Here is a 24,694-nt window from a genome sequence, read left to right on the forward strand (position 1 = left end):
TTACTGGAAAACCAGCATTGGCCATTTTGATAATCCACTCGCAGATTTTCAGTTCTTCTTGCTTTGTAAATTTCGTGTTCGCTCCTGATCCTGACTTGGCGTACCTTTGATGCTTTGCATCCCGCAAGGTACTTGCCGGAATTCCGAACATTTTCGCCGCTTTTCGGATCGAAACACCTTGTCCAGCTTTCTCCAAAGCACCCAACAAAGCATCTGTAGAGTAGTTCATATTTTTCTTCCCGTTTTTTCCTGACATGATTCTGAGCGGAATTATAGACGCCATTCACTTTTTCGCTCTTAATTCCGCTCACGGCGAAACCTGAGGCAGATCAACCAAACGAATGAAATATTCGTAAAATCTTTCAAATTTGTACTAAATGCACTTGTACTTACCTAAGTGGCACGAATTAATCACAAAAAAACTACTCTTTCGATCTAAAAAACCTTAACGAATTTGAGACTTCTGCTTAGCACTAGTGTTCGACATCGGAACGAAAATTGAAGTCTGGGTTCCGGTCCGGTTAAGGGGACATAAACGACCAAAATTTTTGAAAAAATCATAATTTTTTTATTTCAGTTTTAGATTCTGCAGTCTTTTCCGTTTATTTTGATACTAAATTTGTAATGATCCGGCCACGGGAAGTGACCGATCATTTTGTTGGTAGAAGCTTGGCAAAGACTCTTATAACTTTTGAGGTTTGTAAACGTAACACAGCCTGAGAAAAACGAAAAAGAAGAAGAAAAGGTGGCTGAAAAAACAAAATTTTTTCTTCTTTTTCTTTTTTCTCTGGCAGTGTTACGTTTAGAAACCTCAAAAGTTATTGAAGTCTTTGCCAAGCTAATACCAACAAAACAAAAAAAGTTTGTTCCAATACGTTGTGTAGTTTCTGAGAAAAAGGTACATAAAGTTTGAAAATCGTGATTTTCCAGGAGCGGCGTTTTATTCTGCCGAAGTTGTTCCACGCCGCACTGGAATGCTTATGTGTATGATCGTTCTTCGGCCACTTCTCGTGGTCGGATTATTACAAATTTAGTATCAAAATAAGCGGAAAAGACTGCAGAATCAAAATCTGAGATAAAAAAATAATGATTTTTTCAAAAGTTTTAGTCGTTCATGTCCCCTTAATTAAATTAAAAAAACGATATAAATCGACAACTGTATTTCGCGTTTCGTGTTTCCTAATTCCTTTCCTAATTGTCTACGATTTTTTCGCTCTCTGCGCTTTGGAATTATTCGCCTGCTACGATGCACTCGTTCAATGTGCGTTAATAACATGGTGAAGAAATAGTGCTCGACTGGTGACTTTCTATGCCACGGACCACGGTACGTACAGCGTTAACGGGTTCCGTTGACAGATGGTGGATTCTTTTCTCCGCAGCTCTAACCTCTGGATACTTTTCTCTTTTCCGACGTGTAGCCGCAGTAAGCTGCTCATATTGAACTGTCTGGCACTTATTTCACCAGCACTAAGAATCGCCCAATTTAACCCTTCGGATGGCTGCTCACGACTGATGGCTGACTTTTGATGCGGCTGGAATGTTGGCGATACCGATGATTACTGACATAACGCACCGCACCGTTCGTGGTATTCGTCGCAACGACGGTAGCACTGGGCATCACTGCCAAGAGAGTTTGTAGTTTAATGCACGATTGGATACTGAAATAATGCAATGTGATATTCTGTTCCAGGGGTACTCAAACCCCGACAATCACTTGTCTGATTGTAATAATTTTGGACACACAACAGCTACCAGAGGAGTGGAGGGATAAAGTTATCTGCCCAATCAACAAGAAACCCAAGAAGCTGGACTGTGAGGAACAAGATGTAATCATCGTTTTCAATGCCGCATACAAAGTACTCTTCCATGTCAGTGAAGGACCAAAAGGTCAGTGAAGGATTTACGCTGCGGCAGATCCTTCAAAAAGTTCATGAATACAGACTTTCAACGCACAATTATTTCATTGATTTTAAAGTTGCGTATGATCAAATCGACCGTAAAAAGCTATAGAAAATCATGGCCCACAACGGCTTTTCCGGAAAATTGATCAAACCAATTAGGCTACGTTGAATGGTATGGGGTGCTGTGTGCAGATTTCGGGTGGAGTTCATTCTACCGCTACAGGGTGTTATGAACCGAACAACACACAGGCACCATCTCCAGCAAATCTTGTTCATTCGTCTGCTTTGCCGATGACATGGATAGTGTCGATAGAACAACATGTGTGGCGGTAACTGAACAGACTAAACACTAAAGTAGAGAAGATTGGGTTGAAGTTCTTCAACTTGAAGAAAAATGCGTCCAAATTTAAGTACCGTGAACCGCTAATATGAATGACACGCTAAAAGCTGCCGGCTCGGCCCTCTGCTAATGACGAGTGAGTTTGTTTTGTTTTGGTCGTGCTTTCAGCCGCTATGCTGCGTCGTGTTCTCCCCGTACTCGACACTCGCCAGTGACTGAGTCGAGTCAAGTCGGTGGGCCCTTTGGCTTCCAGCCCGCCCCTGCGAGAGCTTCTCGTCCAGGTGTGCACCGGGGTCTTTGATGACTTTTGCAACTCGCGACAATCATCAATAGACTTGACATTGAGAAAGAGCTTCAAGAAGAAATCTGCATCCTCGAGGAAACATTGCGCACACATCATTGAAGAATAGTGCAAAAAACCAAAGAGCCGAGATTGCTCCCTTGTGGGACACCAGGACTATTACAAAACTGATACGAATGAGCGTTGCTCAGTCTCAGTATTTTAAAATTATTTCCGTCGATTTTTTGTCATCTGTTGGCTGACGTCGAATTCAATTTAGTCAATTTAGTTGGAGCCAATTGCAAGTGAAGTATGGCCTAACTCAAGCCCGATTTCATTTTCAATTTCCAGTCTAATTTCAAATCAAATTTCAAGTTCAATTTCAAAGTCTAACTAGGTCTGATTTTGTGTCCAATTTAATGGCCCATTCTAAGTCCAATTTCGAGTCTAGTTTAGTTCCAATTTCATCTCTGATTTCAGGTCCGATTTCAAGTGCAATTTAATGTCCGATTTTAAGATCAAATACTCTTATAAGTCATAGGTAGAGCAGGGAAAACCTGGATTATACAAATGTACAATTGGTTTATTCAGAAAAAGAAGTTGTCTCTACAATAGTTCGATATGGACTGAACTTACTTAAGTGAAAATTCTAAATTTGTACCTACTCTATGCGTTGTTTACTCGTTGCTATGTTTTATAACGGTGACCATGGTACCTATTATTTTCAACATCGTTGTTTGCTTGTTGCTATGGTATCATAACAGTGACACTGGCTACGACGGATCCGAGAGTTACAATGTACAACAAATACAATTCTAATTTCAACTGCGATTTATTTAATTGAGGTCCAATTTCAATGCCCCATTTTAGGCCGATTGCTAGTGTATTGAAATTTCTATTACAGCACAATTGTTTAAGTCCAGCTTCAAGTCACATTGAGGTCTGATTTCATGTTCAATTGGAAGCCTAATTTCACCTCTAATTTGAGTCTAATTTTAGGTTCAATATAAGGTCCGACTTAAAGTCCAATTTAAATACTCTAATCTAAGTCTAATTTAAATCCAATTTCAACTCCGATTAGACGTCCAATACCAAGACTAATTTGAAGTGCAATTTCAAACCCAATTTCAAGTCTGATTTCAAGTCCAATTTTATATCCGATATCCAGTCCAATTTTAAGTCAAACCAATTCTGATAGTCTTTTAATTTCTGTTTATGTTTGACTCAAAGCCCAATTGTAACTTCCTATTCAGGTTCAGGTTCAGTTTGAAGTCCAATTATAATTCTAATCTAAAGTTCAAATTTAAGTTTGATTTCAAATCCAATTTAAATTGTACGGGTAGTGCCAGTCTGGAACACACATCCCGTCTTCTCTATAACATTTAATGTAAAAAAGTCCTAGTAGTGAAACTCTGAATTTTGGAGTTGTTAACTTAATCGACCGAAATTAGGTAATAAATAAATCAATTACGTAAAAAAGAGCTGCTAACGTTCGATTACTTGGGAATTTTCTGTCCAAAACCTTACGTTTGAAAGGTCGGTGTCTCACCTTTCTGTTCTGTCGTCGCCTTTTTGTGATCTCTCTGTCGTAGTTTTGTCGTCTTTTCATGGTCTTTTTGCATTCTTTTCATCGTTTTTTCGTCACCCATTCGTCACGATTTTCAACGTTTGTTTTAGGTAATTTGGTCACTTTTTTCAGCAAGTTCTAGCCGTCTTTTTTGATAATATTTTGATGTATTGTCTTCATCATTCTTTCGCTTTTTCGCAGCATATTCGTTTTGATGGTTAATAATTTTTTAATACTCGCTACTGTTTTGACTTACGTCAAATCTAGGTCAAATCTAGGGAAAATACCTCTATCTAGCCATAAGGAGTGTCCTACATTAAATTATATTACATTACGGAAAAGCGCTGTAGAAAATTTCTTAGTTGACCTATCCCGTTCAAACTTTTTCCGACAATAAAATAAAACCCAAAAAACAGCTTTTGGCATATTTATTCCATTCAACTTCAATACCATAATCGTATGCTCGTACCTTACGCTTAACTTTACTGTACGGTTCTGTACATCTGGCTGAAGCTTCTTCTGTACGGAAACCCACTTTTTCTTCATGTCTTCCTCAGATTTGACCTCCATCGGATGCTTCCGTAGTGCCCAGTATTTTTCGATAGGCCTTAGTTCCGGTGCGTTGGTGGGGGCGGTCCATGTCTTTGGGTACGAAAGTAACCCCGTTGGCATCGTATCACTCTAGGCATCCTTTGAATAGTGGCACGAAGCTAGATCAGCCAGAAGATCGTAAGGCTATCGTGTTGCTTTAATAGAGGAAGCAGACGGCGCACTCCTTTTGGCACAAGAGCAGATCACTTGCCAAATCATGTATTTTTTGGCAAACTTTGAAAATTTCTGCTTCCTTACTTCCTCCAGAACTGGGGAAGTTCTGGGCGGTAAAGAACAGTAGTCCCGGAAGCTGCCGGAAGTCCGCCTTGACGTAAGTCTCATTATCCATGATGAGACAATGACACTTCGTCAGCATCTGGGTGTACAGTTTTCGGGTTCGTGACTTTCCCACCGTATTTTGCCGTTCGTCGCGATTTGGAGTCTTCTGCACTTTGTACGTATGCAGTCCCTCCCGGTCCTTGGCTCTCTGAACGAAAAACTTGGACAGATTAAACTTTTTGGCCACATTCCTGACCGAAGCATTGGGATTCCGCTTAAACCCTAATAGAACATCCATTCTGACCGTATGTCTCCTTCCGTTCGATGCTCAGAGTTTCGTAGTAATGTTTAATCACACGAATAACCGTTGACTGCACGATTCCGGGTTGTTTTCCGATGTCCCGATGTGAGAGTTGAGAATTTTTCAGGTGCTTGCGCAAAATCAATTCGCTATGGTGCTTTTCGGTTGACGCCATTGTTTTCAATTTTCAAAAAATTGACAGCGATAAAAATACAGTGTAAACAATACACTCTGAACCACTTGTACCCAAATTTTCAAGAGAAAATACCCAATGGGTAATTTTCTACAGCGTTTTTTTCCTGATACAATTCGATGTGGGACACCTTTTAGTGTTTCCTCTCCTTTGTCAAAGTTACGTCATTAATCACAAAGCAAAAATCACCCGGGTTGCTATGTTGATGCTATGAATCAAAATTAGTTACAGGGTGTTCAATAAGTACGAATACACTTTAAAATTGTTTTTAAAAAATGAAAATATATCCTTTTCTGAGTCAATTTTTGTAGAAGAGAACCTTTACGACAAATTTGGTGGAAGCACTCCCCTTTGTGCTTTATGACGAGCTTGAGACGTTTCTCAAAAGAGTCACACGCGGCCTGCACCTGGTCCATGGGCATCTCGTTCCAGATGTTGGAAATGAGCTTCTTAAATTGGTCCATAGTGCTCACTTTATGTTTGCTCTGCTTGGCCAGCATGTACGACCATACATAAAAGTTCAGGGGATTAAGATCCGGGGAGCTGGGAGCGCACAAAGTCTTATCGAAAAAACAATCAAATTCTCCCGACACCACGCTTGGACGATAATCGCGTGTGGGCCGGTGCGTGAGGATCATTCCCGTAGACCTTCTCCAGAACCTCGGTTTTATAGTACGCGGCGTTGATTTTCACTTTTTGTCGATAAACACCTGTGGAAGCTTCCCACGCTTGGATATGGCCCCCCAAACCATCACTGACGCGGCGCTCTGGAACCGCGGGATGTTTATGTGGGACGGGGGGATGCTGGCCAACGTCGGCGTCCATAGCCGATCATTTAGGACATTGTGCGGCTGTTGCAAGATGAAGAGTTACTCATCTGAAAACACGAACTCCTGACCAGCGTGCCGTGAAAGTATCAGTTTTGCTCTGTTCTTCGTTGGAGCCTCCGTCACCCCGTGAACCTTGCGTTTCGCCATGATGGTGTGGGTAGTCCCCGATCGACACATCCAGGTCAACAGCGGTCTTCCGGATCCAGTGGTTTATTTTTCGACGAACCTGCTTTCTTACCACCTTGATGGCTGCTGATGGCTGATGGCTGCGGCCGCCCGGATCTAGTACGGTCTCCCAGTACCGACGGATGGTGTTATAGATGAAATTCCGCTTCACCCCGTGGGATTTCAACCGCCGAAATATGTCGCCGGGTCGCTCACCACTCGCAAACAACTTTACTACGACGTTGCGGTACTCCTTCATCGCGCGCGGTAAACAAATAACAAATGACATCAAGTCGACACCTTGCGCGTCGGTTAGTCTGACACCAATACCAATACACAGAATCTCACTTAAGCAACAATGAAAAGTTCTATTCGAACTTATTGAACACCCTGTTTTTGTTGTGTTGATTACTGCGTTTTCAGCGTTTTCAGTGCGAAACGTCAGAAAAAAAATTTTTTTGTTTATTTGCTGTGCTGTTGTGTTGTTGTTAAAAGCTCGAGGGTTGTAGAATACTTTTAATCGATTGGCACATTCAGAAAACTGGTAAGTATGCGGAACTTAATGGTGATTGTGTAATTCGTTCTTTGAGCTTGTATTGGTATTGTTTCAGTTTGACCAATAGTTGAACAGTGATGAGCGGTTGTGTGTTTAAATGTTTCTGGGAATGGTTGAAATGATTTCTATGCTACGGAAGTACTTACATTACATATTAAGATTAGCCGCAAGTTTTGAGACCTGCAAAAAACTCTAACAAAAAGCTCAGCTTTCTGAATTATTCACTCAAAAAGTGCAATTTAAAATGATTTTTTCGGTCAATTTTTATCGTTCTGTGCTTATGGTTTTATTTACCAGAGTAACTTTAGTCCAAGTGATATTTTTATTCGTTGAAGCAGAATCGATCAGCGTTTACTGTTGTAAGGCGAATTTATGCAGCTGTCCTAAACTCTTGCAACAATGCAATGAGCTGTGAACAAAAGAACAATTAGACACTGTTGGCCGATATTCTAGTTTAATTATACCTCTGCAAATTTGCCTATAGAGCTGGTTCTCGATTGAATATCCGCTAAAATCCAATGGAAGTCCTGCACTGCACCATAGCTGTAATCGATAAAATGTTTGGAGTTGGAGTTAGAGTCTTCCATTTCGTATCTACAAAACAGCTACAAAATACTTACACTTCCATAACTCTAACCGCATTTTCTTCCAACCAACTAAGAAACACTTCATATCCAAAGTTGTTTCTAGAGTACACGGACCAGAAGATCCACCACCAATCGCCGAATTCGTCCAGCCCAATCAAAGTAAGAGACAAATAATTTTTCAACAATACCTCATTCTCGCTACACCCAAGAGCCGACAGATAAGTCCTTCTTTCCGCCTCATCAGCGGAGGAAGCCCGATAGGCTTCCAGCACGGCGGTAAACTCCTGCTCGGTGGCTTCCATAAGTCCGCCACAGTAGGCGCTGTGTTTCAGATAGGCAGGAAGTGGCTTTGACCGGTCCAAATCCTGCTGCATGAGCTGTCGCGTACCGATTCGGCAAAGCATCGATCCCATGCGGCAGTTCCACTCCAGTGCCATCGCTCTCAGACGTTGATATTCGTGTGGTTCGTTCGCGCTTTCCTCGAATCCCACCGTCAGGCGGACTTTTTCCGTCAGACGAGCCAGGAAAGTCTAAATTTATAAATTGGAGGCTTTAGCAGCAGAAAATATTTAGTTTTCTAGTCTTACCTGTAATGCACTGTAGGCAGCCGCATCAACCACCAGACCATCGTTGATGTACTGTAGGTTGTCGGAAGCGAACGCCGTAAACCACGGAATGTAGTCATCTTCCGCTGTCAGATATTGGAAAAGTCTAAAACAGGTGTCCAGTTCGAGCATTCCAGCTTGCACCAATTTCAACGAGTCGTCGATTAGTTGTGCTCTGGAAACCGGTGGTATGACGGTGTGATCCCTGCGTAGTTGATTGATCAACCGGTTCCACAGATTACTGTCGTAATTCACTCGGTAGTATCCGGTCTGGTGGGGGTTCGCCAATAGGAATGCATCGTCCGGAATAGCCAGGCTTGTCGCGAACCGTTTAGTGCCCTGCGGTAGCCAGAAAATGGTTTGCGTTTCATCCCGATCCGGTTGACTACTCAATGCGAAGCTAATCGGAATCCACCAAGTTCGTTGGGGATCGGGTTCTTCTGAGAAATGTTCCTGCTCAAAAATAATTTCGGGCTCAGTCGGAGAGTATTGCACCGTCACTACGGGATAACCCGATTGGAACACCCAGGAACTCATGATTGTTGCCACGGTTATGTTCAATGGCAGTAAGGCATCAGTTTGAGCTTCATATTGTAGACTGTCGAATAAATCAAGTGGATCCACTGCGCTGTCCTTGCTATAATAATCATAGAAATTCGTTTCTCAGTAGACGTCAAACTTTAGGAAATACTCACTTCATTTCCAGATAACGTCGAACACCTCTCTGGAAAGTAGATCCTCCCAGAGCATAATTCATCATACGAAATACGCTACCACCTTTTTGATAAGCAATTATATCGTACTGTGACATTGCGTTGTTCTCCACGTAATACGAAAGTGGTCTAGTGGATGGCAAACTGTCCACATACAAAGCCGTCTGCGAAGCTTCCACGGGGAACATCTCTTTGTACCGTATTGGGGGTTCAACCTCAGCTCCGATATAGTACTCGTACAGTGTGGCAAAACCCTCGCTAAGGAAAACATCCGTCCACCAGCGTGGAGTCACAAGATTGCCGAAAAACTGATGAACAAACTCGTGAGTGATTATGCTTGTGACATCTTCCTTCTGCAGGTTAGTGCCGGTTTCCTCATTGAACAGCAGATGCGATTCACCATACTTCACCAAGCCCCAATTCTCCATGGCACCAAAATAGAAATCGGGAACGGCCACCTGATCCAATTTTGGCAGGTCATAGGTTCGATCGAAGTATTGTTCGATTGCTCGGATTGCTTTAGCCCCTGTCTGTAAACCCAGCTCCAGCTCATCGTAAGCTGTTGATCGTGCATAAATCCACATCTCCAGCTTCTTTGGCTCTTGCAACGTGATCCGTTTGCTGACGAAATCACTTATCATAAATGCAACCAGATAGGTTGGCATTCGCGGCGTTGTCTCAAAAACGGTTAGTTTTTTCTCGTTTGGTCTGAAAATAACCAATAATAAGATTATGAAACGACACACGGCCGGTAAGGTTAAGACCACCTACTGAATCGTGATTCCCAGAATCGGCATATTGGACGTCGCTTTGTAGTCCCATCCACAGCTGATGCTAATCGAAAAGTTAGCCCTAATACCGGGCTCATCGAAGCAGGGGAAGGCACTCCGAGCGAAGCTCGCTGCAAACTGAGTTACTGCAATGTGCTTGACAGATCCTTCTGCATTGACGTAGGATGACCGATAGAAACCGAGCATATCGTCCCGGAGATCGCCGGAAAAATCAACCACCAGTCGATAGTTGGAATTTCTCAGCAGAGTTGCCTTAGTATTGATAACTAGAAACTCCTTCTCGTCGTCCTGGTCGACACCGTCTAACGGCTCCTGCAACTGGTTCGATTTATACAATCGCACACTGGTGATTCGGTTCCGGGAACTGTGCAGTACAATTTGCTTCGTATTCTCCAGAATGGTTATCTGGATTTGGACGCTTCCGGTGAAGGTGAAGTCATTCAGATGAACGTTGCTATCTAGAAACAGATTGTAGTGAGTTGGCACGGTTGTATTCGGCAGTCGGTAGGACTCGAAGTTCCTTTCGCTGGTTTGTAGTGAATGATGGATTTGGTCCTTTCGAAGATTCTGTCGATCCACTCTCCATCGTTGACCGGTTGCGGAGAAAATGCAGAACCCTAGCAAAAGAATTGTCACTTTAGCTAGCATTTTACACGGCGAATGCTGCTGATCAAATGTGGGAGGAAAATTGAAGATTGTTAATAATAAACGGGTGTTAGATAATACCGACCGGCTTTTCTTTATCAACTTTGTGACACTTCGAAATAAGTTATCAGTCACCGTTCGAGATAAGACGACTGGTACCAGGTTATTGATGATCACATAATGAACAATAAAGATTAACAGTCAGTTTTCTGATAAATGTTGCAACATTCCGCATCGTTTTGAGTCGTTTTGTTAGTGAAGTTGCATCTCAGTTGCATCGTAAGAACTGGTATGAATCTTAAGTAGTTAGGACACTTTACTTGTCGTTCTTACAACAAGTATAAGTTATCTTTTTGCCGTATTTTATACCTATTGTAAGAACGAATAATAAAGTGTCCTAACTCATAACTACTTTGTTACCGCTTCATTCTGAACGAATTTTACATAAAATTAGTTCACCGCATGGGTATCAAATGAACAGAAATTAGATAAAGCCTTACAGCCTAAAGCGTTCGTATCAGCTGAAATCTCTTGCCAGGCGGAAGTTATTTATACCCATTTTGTCGTTAGTATTCAATACTTGGCGATATTCGTTTATCAATCTCTTCTAATTGCAACACCAAACTGTGGCGTGGCACCTTTGAATCATTTTTGGTCGTTAAAAACTTCCATGCTCATAGATTACTCTATTGCGGAACTGAAGGATTGTTCTGTTCCCGACCATTAATTCAATATGAAAAAGAGTAGGGCATTTTGCAAAATAATTCTACATTTTTGGGTGACAGAGGTCCAAAATTTTACACGGAAAGAAATTTGATTCCGATGCCATGAATGAAATCATGAAATCATGAAATGTGGATTCCTGTCAAAGCATGACTGAACTGCTATATCAGACATTTCATGATTTTGCGTTGTGTTGTACTGCAAGAAGCTTTTGATATCATGATTATTATTCATGGTGTATTTTTGTAAGTCATAAACTAGAAACCTGGAATCATGAGTCATTTTGCTCGTTTTGGAGATCAAATTTCTATCCGTGTAGAAAATGTCCCTAGAAACTTCTCGATCCAGCCCTGTTCTTTAATTTCTGAATATTTTAAATTCACACACACACATTTCTAGTGTTATTTTGAAAGGCCTTCAACGTACGGATTTCACGCCAACTCGACCAGACGCTGGCATGACCCAGAATTTAATGAAATTTTGTGAAAATAAGCAACTTTGCATACATAGTTTTTCCAAAACAAATTTAATTAGGACTTTTTAAGCGCAAGACGTTTAATAATTTTCCAAAATTAGTCTAGATTAGACTTTTGGAAAAAGCTCAATTTTTTTCTCTTGTTTTAATGTACATTGTAATTCGAAAACTACAGGACCTACAAAAAATGATCTGTAGGTGACTTTTAGAAAATATTCTGAATTTTCATAAAAAAATACTCAAAAAATAAAAATAATTTTTACACTGAAAAAAGTATTTCACAAACCGATTTTCCATAAAAGGGTTATCTCAGAAATTGATGAATTTTTTTGAAGACAGATACCGTGAACGTACCATATTCTGCGCAGTTAACACATTTTTATGATTCTTCCGCTATTCTAAGTATTCTAGATTTAAATTAACAACGTGGATAGCCTCAACGTGTAGTGCTACGGTCTATAATATCTGGTAAAAAATATGGGAATTGTAACTCGACCAACAATTGAGTATATTTTTCGTTTTGTAAACTTATCCACGGTGCCTAATTCTGTGCACTTTCTTGCTCATGTTCCTAATTCTGCGCACCCAAAAAGTGAAAAAAAAAATACTCCTGACATGCTGTTTATGTCTTTATACGCTGAAAGTACACCAAAAAAACCGGCATTAGCCATTATCATAACTAAATGCATGATCCGATCTTCTTGCGCTGTCCGGGTGGCAAAGAAATATTGTTATCATTTTGATTGCCTCATTTTAAATATTTTATTCTCGATAACGTGAAGGGCGAATTGATTCGGGTTTTCTGCATACTGAACATTACATTTTAGACTAATACTAAAAATTGTGTTTTCATATAGAAACCACTTCCTCACTCTCTGACTGCCCCATGAGGTTGGACATTAAAAAAAATAGAAAACATGGTTTCATGAATTGGTGCTCGTAGGTTCGGACCCCGAGACACAGCACAGGATTCCAATCAATGCAAGTTAAAGATTCTACTTGAATTTTCATGCCTCTATACCTCAGCCATTTGGGTGAGGTTGCGTATTTTTTCGCGATTTCTTCGTAGGATGCATTACTGCGCAGAATTTGGAACATGAATAAAAAATCTGTGCCTAAATCTGCGTATTATTGCATCGCATTTTTCTAAGGAAAGCAATGCAGGCAATCACTCTTTTTGTCTAAAACATGACTAAAACTAATTATTCTTTCTAATTATGCTGGGTATTTGATCATTGCAAAGAATTTCGATCATAAATTTGTTAATTTTCTAGAAGGATAATCTTAGCGTTGGTGCTAACGACGATGTTTTCTGTCATATAAAAAACTTTCAGTTTCACGTTAAACTATTTCGCTCTCAAATATTATGGCCCGTTTGAGAATAATGGCGTAATATTCAACAGACATTTTTAAAAAAATAACGCAATGATCATAGTTATGCACAATGTTAAAAAACACTTATATAAAGAAAAAATGTGCAGAATTAGGAGCTGCGCAGAATTAGGAGCGGTCACGGTATATAATTTTCAAATGTAACTGGAATTTGGTCTTTAAATTAAACTTATTAAACTGAAATTAGAATTGAAATTAGACTTAAAATCGAAGCAAAAATAAAACTAAAAAGTTAAAAGTCAGTCACAATAGTCAGAATTTTAGTTGAAAGTTAAAAGTCCAATTCAATTTCCAAAGAATAAAAAAAACGTTTAAATTCTAAAGTGAAATGTTCTAAGTTAAAAGATAAAATTAAGAAGCCAAAAATAAGAACGTCAAAAATCAAAAGACAAATTAAAAGTCAAATGTCAAGAATGAAACGCGGATTTCAAAAGCCAAAAAAACAAAAATCGAAAAAACAAATGTCAAAAGTTAAAGATCTGAAACCCGTGAGACAAAATAAAAAGTAAAAATCAGATAGGGTAAAAAACCTGTTTCAAGCAGTATAAGCGAAACGCTGATTGTTTTATCTTATTACAAGCGATGGGTTGACTAAGTGGGGGATATCAGCATACCAATATTCTTGCTAACTTTAGTTCTGCCCTCCAACTTTCGCTGCTGCCAGACTTTGGCTGTTGTTTCGTGCACGTCACCAATTACAAATAAAATACAAATCCAAAACACACGTTCAAACATAAACAAGCTTGTTTAAATAATTGATTAAAACACTCAAAAACTATAATTATAATTATAGTTTCAAACCTATAATACTTATTTTCAGAAACGAAACAGTGTTTTCGCAACACGAATGCATAAAGTCATTTCACTACCGCTGCCGTACCGTAGCGGTGACTGTCTTCAGCAGCTGATAAATGTACGTTTTTTAACAAAAAACTTCTATTTCATGATATTTCTTGTCGAAAATACAGTAAATTGTGTTTGTATGAACTGCATGTATGGTTAAGCGATTCAAGATGATTCTTCAAAAGATTCTGAAAATATGAGTAATGATATGAATAATAGTGAATATGAAGCGCATTTTTAGCTCAATAATTTTTAACTGATTAAAATAGGTGGCCCTGCTTAATCCGTTCCTTACCCTACTTTCTCTTTTTCCAAAATAGTTTACGTCATGACCGTGTGTAGAGTTATATACAAGTGCATAAAAATAAAAAGCACACTTGGAGGAGGGAAGCAAGTAGGGTCCTATATCTCTACATATTTGCATTGGTAAGAGGAAATGCTTATCAACTTAGGGATGCTTAGGGAAATGCTTTATTGGTTTCAATGTTCCTGGTTTTTGCTGTCAGGTATTGTAAGCCAATCAGCAATGTGTTATAATCTACGTCTTCATAAAAATCGCCAAGAGTTTGAATTTGTTTCGTAATGGTCAATGTTCGTAATTTAATTTTGTTCTAATTCTGTTCTAGCAAATTATTATTCTAAGTTTTCGTCAGGCTACTGTCGTGCTCTGCAAAACATCTCAATTCTCGGCGTTCTACTGGCAAAGCGCAGAAGACGAACCGATTTGCTCTCTCTCAGTCGGATGTTACCTTCTCCGATGCGACGAGTTTTGTTTTGTTTTTGCAGTGCATCAAATGCTTTGCTCTGCCGGCGAGTGAGCATCAGTTTGGTTTCATCTTTCTTTTTCTGCCGGAGCGCTACCGAATGCATGCTCTCAAGGTCACGGAGCAAATCGTTCCAGTCCATATAAGTTCTTATCGCTTATTCTCTTCGGGACACGGAGCGAATAGTCTCGTGTCTCCAATGTGCGAAGAAAATATTAGCTCTGCTTGTCGTTATACTCCTTCTGCGCAAGATGAGTGGTCGTAAGAGAAAACAGTATTCAGGCATCGTTAGGAGGGAGAGGAAACGGTTGAACATAAAACGAAAGCACTTGATCGTTGTGAGAAACAGATTGCTCTGAAGATGAGCAAAATGAAGCCTGGTGTTCGTTAATCGTGTTGAGGTGTTCAGGTTCTGAGTATTTTATTGCAAGGGATTAGTATCGCTTGCTTTTGTGCCTCGTTCGTTGCAAAAACTTCATTTTTCCGAAGTAGTGACAATTACGCAGTTTTAAATTAGGGTCAACATATTTGAATAGTAGTTTGTATTGTAATTTACATCGCCAAATTGCTACCATCATATAATTTAAACTGAACGTTTTACTAGAAAAAAAGGTCCTTACAGTGCGTTTACGGTTAAGTTTAAGGAGTATTTATCAAGAACCAGTTTTTTGTATCACTTGATGGAAAAATGTTCAAAAGCAGACATATCACAAGTTCCCTTTTTTGCGTCCATGATTACCACGTATGAAAATTCAAAGCAATCTTGCAAGCTATGTCGATATTTGAATCATTGTAAACGAAAAATATGCAGATACATCTGTGATTAACCCATTTTTAAACAAACATGTCCAAAACAACACTGAGTTTATCATAAAGCTCGAGTCATTTATATCTGGACGCACTGTTTATTTTACTGCAGTGCTCCTAGCGGCCTGAACTGGATTGTTTCGACAGCAATTTGTTTCGGAATGTGGCCTTTGTTTTCACAAGCTTCATGCAAACCGCAAACCGAAAACTAATTTTGGACACCAACGAAAATCTATTGTAGTCGGGTTAAAAAATCGCGAAGTCATTGAGATTCGTTTGCAAGAAGGATGTCGATTTTTTCGGGCCAGTAGGCAACCAGACAGGACACTGAAGCAGAATCTAGTGTTCGAAAGACGTGCTTATGATATACGAAGGATGCATCCTCATGCACGACGTAACGTACGCGAAGATGAATTATGGCCAGAATCCCGGATAAAAGTTCTATAAAGCCACTGATCAAGGTAATGTCCTTAGCAAGTTCAAATTTGTCTATGCCAATAAATATGCTGCTGCGGCCAAAGTAAAAACAAGTTTTTCGTGAAAAACAAGTCTATGGATTCCAACAGGTGCCCAAAATAACGTATTCTTCCGTACATTAAAGCTCACAATGAACCTTAAAATTTTTAACCTGATTTAGTAAGCTGTAACTACAGCAGAGAAGTACTACAGGTAACTCGGAATGCGACAGCGATGAAGAGTTGGAAGACGAAATGACTGAGTATCCAAAATATGAGTGATATTTTGAAGAAATGTTCTAGATTTTGTCAAAACCAAATCAGAAAAATTTCTTTGTTATTTTTCCTTAAAAATAAAATAAACGACCTTCATTTTGAGTACTTAACATTTTTGCGGCTAGATATTTAATGACCTGAGATTTCTGCCTCTATGACCACTGCCTGCAACCCCTCGTTGTCAGTTTTTGCTTTAGTTTAACTATGCTTTAGTCATTGCCGTTTTGACTGATTATATCACGCGTTCCCAAGCTCCGCCCAGGTGGTTGTTGGAAGTTGCAGATAATTTGGCGTTTATCTGGTGTTGCAGTTCTTTCTGAGCTTCAATCACTTTGAGATCCTTAGAGTCTGTAAAATTTATTTCTAATGAACAATTTGAAAAATTTGTTTAGAACAGTTTGCTGGACATTTTGGTACCGACATAGCCTAAGAGCCAAGCAGTTGTCGGTCCATGCATTCAAGAAATTTTGCAAAATTATGCCTATTTAACCGATATCTGCGCGGCGGTTTTTTCCTACTTAGAAGGTCGGTGGGATACCGCTGTACTCATGCTCACTACAGCAATACTTCAAACACTTTAAACAATAAGATGGACCCAAGCAATGGTCAGCAAAGTACGAGATAATTATTGCCCCTTTTATGACTATTTACACTACTGTGATAATCATTTAATTGAACATATCACATTTTACACTATTAATCAGACATTCTAGGCTTTTAGTTTGGCCAACTTATGAGTTTGACTTATTTTTCCGTCTTGTTTTTCCTTCTTTTTCATTTCATTTGCCTTGAGCGAAATCGTGTGCGAGATTCGACTGTGATAATCGTGTAAATCGGGGTAGTCTAAATAGGGGCAAATGTCGCAATATCAGCTTGATCACATCATTTTCACGAATGTGCCCGTTAGAGCTGGTTGGCATTATTGGTCGCAGTAGCAAGAATTTGAACTTATGTCACTGACAGTACACTACAGTGTGCATCAAAGGTAGTCGTCTACATTCTAAAATACTTTCGCCTATAGGGGTGGTAGGGGCAATATGGGCCACCTAAGCAAAACGCTTCATAAAACATGTAGCGCGTAATCAAAATTCTAATATTTGCCATAAACTTACGATTTGACATGTCTTTGGTAAATTATCAATGTTAGAATATTGATTGACTATGAACAGCCATTAAATTTAAATGTTTAAAAAATGATACTTTTTGCTTCGTTCAAAAACCATACGGGGCATAATGGGCCACCATACGGGGCAATATGGGCACATTAGTTAAAGTTACCAATTTAGCCAGTAACTGGAAAATAACAAAGGATTATATCAAATAGAAGAAAAGAGAAATGGTGACTATTTTGATTTCATTCAGCGGTTATTTTATGATTGTTTCTATTTAACGATTTTTTTTTCAGTTGCACAACATATGCAACATGGCAGTTCAAGTGGCAGGTAGATGAACGACACAACTTTTGCTCTGTAACCGCTATTTTCGGGTTGATTGTTGCTTACAATTACGCAACATTATACTTGACTGTGTCATTTTTATGTTTATATTGCTTTCCAGCCTTTATTGGTTATGTACAAATACATTGTCAGGCATGTTCATTATGCCCCTTACAGCCATGCTAATCAAAAACAATTATAATAATGCGATAAAACAAAAAAATATCTCAATCATACAAAGTAATTGGTAATAGTAACCATATATGGAGTGGAGAAGTCCATAGCACGCAACAAATGGCTATAGAGCTTATTTTATGGATTGCAATTCTTATAGTATTTTTACATTCCTGAATCGACTCGAGTTTTTTTCTCAATATCTCAGATATGTCAACGAATTTGGACGCGATTGTTATTGAGATGCTTATTAAGAACATTATCAACAAGTTCATTAATCAAATTAGCGAAATTGATTGTCCAATATGCCCAAACGAACGGTGGCCCATTTTGCCCCGTATGCTCATTATGCCCCTATTACCCCTATATCGGTTAAAACTACTCAGAATCCTTTTAAGGCGATAAACTCATATTTTGAGTTCTTTTGAGCCAAAAAATTGGTATGAAGTGTTAAAAAGTAAATTATTTGTCACCGGCAGTTGGCAGAATCAAATAATTAAACAATTTACACATTTGCACAATTTTGTTCTCGGGCAACGGAAATATAAAGGATTTCGGAATCATTTTCTAAATATTTTTTTTTGCAAGTATGGCAGCTGTTTCTTTTTTAACATTGTCAACTTGTGCTTGTCCCGTTTCAAAGTTTTTAGACTTGACCATGAGGAGAACAAGTGTGGAGTAGTGCCAGCAACGCATTGTTTTCCCTTATCATGTTGTGTTCCTGATTGTCGTAATAACTTATCAGGAATTAGGGTACATTGGTCGTTTAAGATTTATTGACTAATAAAAACATATATATTACCTGCGCTAATCTATCTGAACAGCGAAACGATTACACTGCCAATCAGCACCGTGATTGAAATCGCCGTGGACACGGCACTGTCCGGCTCCGGAGTCGTCGTTGCCGGATCTTGGGTGGTCGTCGTATCATCATCGGTCACAGGAGTAGTGGGTTCGCTCGTGGTGGTAGTCGTTTCCCCGTCAGCGAATTCCTTAACGTAATCCGCTATCAGAAGACCCTCGTAGTCGGTGTGCCAAGCCTGGTTGGATTTCACGGTACTGCGAGCCGATTGGGCAACACTGTCCGTAACGTACGCTCCCAAGCTAGTTATCAGCTCTTCCAGCTGGTTGGAATAAGAGAATAAAAGTTAGAATTTTTAACGATGAAAATGGATTAGTTAAGTTACCTGTAGGACTTCCTCTTCGGTGGTCGTTCGTGAAGCGATATTTGCGATAACACTGTTGAGCGTGTTGATTCCGAGCCGACTCTCGAAATCCCGTGCCTGGTCTGGATTTTTGAGGAAATCAATGAGAGCGTTCACTCCCGGGCGTCCACCCGAGTAAATTGCCTGTACGATTCGTGTACGTTCACTCGATTTGTAGTTAATCTCCACACCGGCGCCGTTACCGGCAATGACGGTTTGCAAAAGTTCCTTCAATAGGGTTTCGTCTTGCGAACATCCCAGCGAATCGATCAGCATCGTACGGTAGGCCCAGTTTTGCGAGAAGTAAATCTGTCTGTACAGGTACTGGAATTCCGTATTTCCTCCCTTGTGCAGACCGTAACAGTAGACGACGCTGGCGATGTCCGGATGCACTCGAACTCCGTTCACTGCTTCGTTCGTCAGAGCAGCGGCTGTTTTGTCCAGGCAATCTTCAACGCCGGACGAGCAGGCCCACGTTGAAATGGTCTGCTTCAAGTATTTGTCTAGGAGTTTTTCCGAACCAGCAACCGAATCGACGGACAATTTGGCGTACATCTTGGCGATGAGTTTTCTTACCATAACCAAAAAGTCACCCTGAGCGGGTGTTCCTCGGAATTTGGTGTTCAAATATGAGAGAACACTGCTGGCTGCGTTCCAGGGGGCGAACGCGTCTTCGTTTTCCAAGTAGGTTATCAAATTCAGCAACGTTTCGAAGTCTAGACGTCCGGACCGGGCCAGCCAGTGAGCGTCATCGATCAGTTGAGCACGGTTCAGATAGTGGATGCTGGCGTAGTCGCTGTGCAAGGCTTCGGTGATTAGCTTCCAATTGTTATCGTCATAGTTGACACGATAGAAACCGACTTGCTGCTTGTTGAAGATAACCCAATCGTTGGCTGGAATGTTAGCCTTCAACCGAGCTGCCTTCGTGCTCAACCAATCGTAACTGTTCAGGTTGGAGAAATCGGCCGACGATTTTTGCACGAAATTGTACGGAATCATCCAAACGTTGCTGTTCGGAACCTTGCGATCGGAAATGAAACGTTCCTGCGATATGATGACATCGCCCGTTTCGTACGACCGGCGTACACTCAAAACCGGATAACCCTTCTCCGTTGTCCAACTGTCCATGATCTGTTTGACGGTGACTCCTGCCGGAAGCACTGTTTTGCCTGCAATCGACCAAATATTTTAACCTTTTAATTAAAGGTTTGTGACTTTCCTACCTTCAATGGCAGCCTGCAAGCCCTGGTGCAAGTGTTCAACATTGGCACCATTAAATTTTCGTTCGTTTAGGTACAGCTTCAGACCGGCAACCCAATTGTCCTCGCCAAGCACGTGACGCATCATGTTCAACACGCTTCCAGCTGCAATCAAAACCATCAATTACTATCGGAATCATATAGATTTCTCGAGAAGAAAATTACATTTCGGGTAGGCAACACGATCGAACAACCGTCCAATCTCCGAAGGCGTGGCAGCATTCCATGTCATAGGTCGCGTCGAGTCCAACCCATCCGGAACCATAGCCGCTTGAATAACGAACGGATTGAACAGCTCCCAGTAACCCTCAGTTGGGTACGCCAGGTGAGCGCTGTAGTACTCATAGAGCGTAGCAAAACCTTCATTGAGCCAAATGTACTCCCACCATTCGGGGCTTACCAGATTTCCAAACCACTGATGGGCAAATTCGTGCGCAATGATAGTGGCAATATTGGTTTTCGTCCGATAAGTACTGATAGCCGGATCGAACAATAAGTATTGCTCTCTATAAAACGACAGAAAAAAAACAAGAAAAACACATAACTTATCTCAGATCATAAACGAATTATTGCACGGCACTAAAACACATTATTAGCTCATCGTCTAGAGTCGCACGTCCAGATAACGTCAAATTAAAGATTAAGGCCCTTCACTCAAACGATCGATCGGATAACAAATCGAAAAGAAAAAAAAAACGAACGAACGAACGAACCTATACGTAACCAAACCCCAGTTTTCCATGGCGCCCGCGGCAAAGTCGGGAATGGCAAACTGCTTCATCTCCGGCATGTGTTCGTAGTAATCGATGCCAATGTGGGTACCGAGGGCGGTCAAGATTTTACCGCCCGCCTCGACGGCGAAATCCGTTTCGTCCAGCGCGTTGGGCCGAGCGTACACCTCGTGCCGTTCGTCTCCCCGGGACTGGAAATCGGACACGACGAACGCCAGCAAATAGGTGGACATCACCGGGGTCCTTTCGAATATCGTCACCTGATAGTCATCCGCCAGTGCGCCGGTACTGGCCGGCTTCATGTTCGATCGAGCCGTGTATCTGTTGTGGTGAATGAGTCTCACGTCGAAAGTAGCCTTCAGGCCGGGTTCATCGTAGCAGGGGAAGGCCGTGCGTGCGCTGGTAGATTCGAACTGTGTGGTAGCTAGGTATACCGTTGCGCCTTCATCCGTGGTGTAGGAGGACCGGTAGAATCCATCCTCGTTCAGGCCCAATCTTCCGGAGAAGGTAACAGTTAAGATATAATTTCCCGGTTGCAAAGCTGGCTCATTGGCGAAACTAAGCTGTTCCACCCGGGAATCTAGGGTCCACGTTGGATCAGTCAATTGCACGTTACCCGCTTCTTGCACAACGACCAATTGAGCAGATTCGATAGTTAGACCACGATTGTGTACGACTATGTCCTTAGTTTCCTCTTTCACGGTTAAATGAATTTCCACCGATCCTTGGAACTTGGTATCACCGGTGTGAACTCCGGTATTTAATTGAATGGTGTAATGAGTCGGAACGCTGGTCTTCGGCAATCGGTAGGTTTCATCTACATCTTGGAATGGAACGAACTGTGCTTCCTCACTAAACAACTCCGGTGCTATCAGCGGTGGATCAACATCAACCTTGTTGGACAGGGGCCGTTCTGCTGCCAGTTGGTGGACGGCCAGCGCCAAGCCAAACACTGCTATTACCGGTCTCAGGATGATCATCCTAATCGCTCCAGATTCGCCAAAGAACTGATTCGGCGCGACTATTCGAATTCAATTTAATGCATGCTTAACCAGACGATAAGTGCTCAATTGCTGCCCAATAAGACAGATAAGATACCGTGGGCTGAAGGAAATCGTGCGGGATACTTAAGTTTGATTGACTTGTTACGCGCTGGTAGTCATTGTTTGTCGACATGAATGAAGCTTTTTCGGACGTTCCATATCATCGCCATCATCGCATCGCACCGTGCGGAGATTATCGGGAAACTTTGGAAGTTTGCGACATCGCGAAGTTTGCGCAATCTCCGGTTGAGAATCGGAACGCCGTGAGCCAAACCATGAACTGAAAACCGATCGTGTCTCACCTGACGATTTAGACGATGAGTTGTTTCGACACCAGTTTTGGTTTCATTCAAATTTTACGTACTATCTGTTCCGAAACAAACCGGATTTGGTCTCTGCAATTGGAACCATTGGTTCCACCTGTCAACTGACGATTGATTTATGCAAAGTGAACGTTTATTGTGAAACTGTCAAAGTCAGAAGCTATTTTGTTCAATGGAAGCAATATTGCACAGAAGCCGAGGTCGATTTTCTAATCGGTCGGTGGATGAATAAAGAGCAGTCGGCGAAAGAGGCACAACCCAAGGAGCAAATTTTGCTTATTAAACGTTTAACCGGCAGCTTTTATTCAGCATATGCTGTTTTTGAAGTGCGTCTAAATATCTCTGTTCAATGCTTATACAGTTGGTTTTGGAGAATTTAAACAGAACGGTGCGGTTATGCAACGTATTGTAAAACGTTTATACAGTACGTATAGATATGTTTAATAAACTTCTGCTAATGCTAGCTTTTATTACACAGCATTTACACATCAAGCAAAAAGAAAAAAAGTTTAGAAAGTATTTATTTTATTCTGTGGATTTCGTTATTTTCATGTCCATTTTTGTATTCGTATTATTATAATTTAATAAGAAACTTAGTAGGAAATCGATGGTTAACTCAAAACTCATCAAGCTCGCCATTATACTTTTTTCACTCACCCGGATTAGAACTTACACCGTGTCGGTCGGAAGCCGGCGACGAACACATTGGAGATAATCTGACAAAGTTGAAGGAAAAATATACGGGTCATTCCACGCGCAGTGTCCGAGCCCCGTGTAAGAAATCAGAAAGCAAAAATCGATAATTTGGTACATTCGGACATTCCCTCGATTAATGGGAGCACCTCCGTTTTTAAGGAAAATATACTTTTTTGTCAAAACCTCTTATTTTCTTTTGCTTATATTTCCGCAAGTATTGGTTTTAGAAAGACACTCTTTTTTTAAAGGAAATTATCCAAGGAATTCGAAAAAAATTATTCAAATATTTTTAAACTCAATTTGAAAACTAAATTTTCATTTTTCTCTCAATGAAGACAGTTTCAAAAATTCCAACTTCATTGTGTTTTGCAGATTTTTTACGCAATAATCGCTTATCGCCCCGAGCAATTCCTTGCCGATCCCGAGATACAGCGTTTTAAATCAAGCAATACCCCATTTTTTTATGTAAAACTAAGAGCAAAATAACTTTTTTTCGAAGCAGTGATTCTCTACGCAACGTAAAACTGCTTTGCCATATCGGGAGAGCATTTATACAATATATAGCAAAGTTTTTCTTAACAGTGTTGCGGGCTTTTCAGTTTTTCGTTTGATTTATAGCACTAGATGAGGAAATGTTACTTCAAAAAGGCGTAAAATATACGGCCAAATCCAAGATGGCCGCCAATTTTTTTTCACTTCGTTTATAAGCCCTCTTTTCAAAACCGTGGCGTTTGTAGTTTGTTTCATAGCAAATTTTGGAAATATTACAAAACAATAATTATATGAAAACTAGCTGACCCGACAAACTTCGTATTGCCACAACAAATTGAACTGTGTTGTTCATAAATCGTGAATCTCGGATGACCTACAAATTTTCCTCACAGTAAAGTAGAAAACAACTCCCCCATTGCTTAAACTGCTAAAACAAAGCGGATAGCATTAAAATATTCGCCATGATTATATAACATTTCCTCGTATATCGTATAGCATAACGCGGAATATAGAGTTTCGCGGAATACCATTTCGCGAAAAACCTTACGCGGGATGTACCATTTCACGGAAAATGTATTATTTGTATGAGAGTGCTTATCCCCCTACCACAGGGGTGAGGCGGCTACAAGCATCATAAAAAAAATTCCTGCCACCAAAACCCCCCACATGCCAAATTTGGTTCCATTTGGTTGATTAGTTCTCTAGTTATGAGGAAATTTGTACATATTTCATTTGTATGGGAGGGTCCCCTTTTACAGAGGGGAGGGGTCACAATTTACCTTCTGAAGAGGGGAGAGGTCTCAATGCACCATAGAAAAAGAATTTGCCTCCCCAAACACCCACATGCCAAATATGGTTCCATTTGCTTGATTAGTTCTAAAGTTATAAGGAACTAAGTTTTTTATGTGTATAGGTGCCCCCCCTCCTAAAGTGGGGAGGGGTCCTAATTCACCATAGAAATCATTCTTGCCCTCGAAAACTTTCACATGCCAAATTTTGTTCCATTTGCTTGATTAGTTCTCGAGTTATGAGGAAATTTGTTTTTCATTTGTATAGGAGCCCCGCCTCCTAAAGTGGGAAGGGGTCCCAATTCATCATAGAAAAAAATGTTGTCTCCAAAAACACCCACTTGCCAAATTTGGTTCCATTTGCTTGATTAGTTCTCGACTTATGAGGAAATTTGTATTTCATTTGTATGGGAGCCCCCCTCCTAAAAAGGTAAGGGGTCCTAATTCATCATAGAAAAAATGGTTGCC

General features: G+C 40.6%; 2 protein-coding genes across 2 annotated transcripts; both read right to left on the reverse strand.

Annotated features, from left to right (window-relative positions):
* Positions 1–7,373: 7,373 nt before the first annotated feature.
* Positions 7,374–10,347, reverse strand: LOC128740976 (aminopeptidase N-like). The gene is made up of 6 exons (XM_053836552.1): positions 9,680–10,347; positions 8,891–9,616; positions 8,178–8,832; positions 7,624–8,120; positions 7,468–7,546; positions 7,374–7,412 (listed from the first exon to the last, which is right to left on the reverse strand). The coding sequence occupies exons 1-6, from the start codon at positions 10,345–10,347 to the stop codon at positions 7,374–7,376; spliced, it is 2,664 nt and encodes an 887-aa protein (XP_053692527.1).
* An 8,154-nt stretch (positions 10,348–18,501) lies between these two features.
* LOC128740977 (membrane alanyl aminopeptidase-like) lies at positions 18,502–21,864 on the reverse strand. Its single transcript, XM_053836553.1, has 5 exons — positions 20,867–21,864; positions 20,319–20,659; positions 20,118–20,258; positions 18,877–20,063; positions 18,502–18,813 (listed from the first exon to the last, which is right to left on the reverse strand). The coding sequence occupies exons 1-5, from the start codon at positions 21,862–21,864 to the stop codon at positions 18,502–18,504; spliced, it is 2,979 nt and encodes a 992-aa protein (XP_053692528.1).
* Positions 21,865–24,694: the final 2,830 nt, after the last annotated feature.

This window comes from Sabethes cyaneus, chromosome 3 (genome assembly GCF_943734655.1).
Source record: "Sabethes cyaneus chromosome 3, idSabCyanKW18_F2, whole genome shotgun sequence".
Taxonomy (NCBI): domain Eukaryota; kingdom Metazoa; phylum Arthropoda; class Insecta; order Diptera; family Culicidae; genus Sabethes; species Sabethes cyaneus.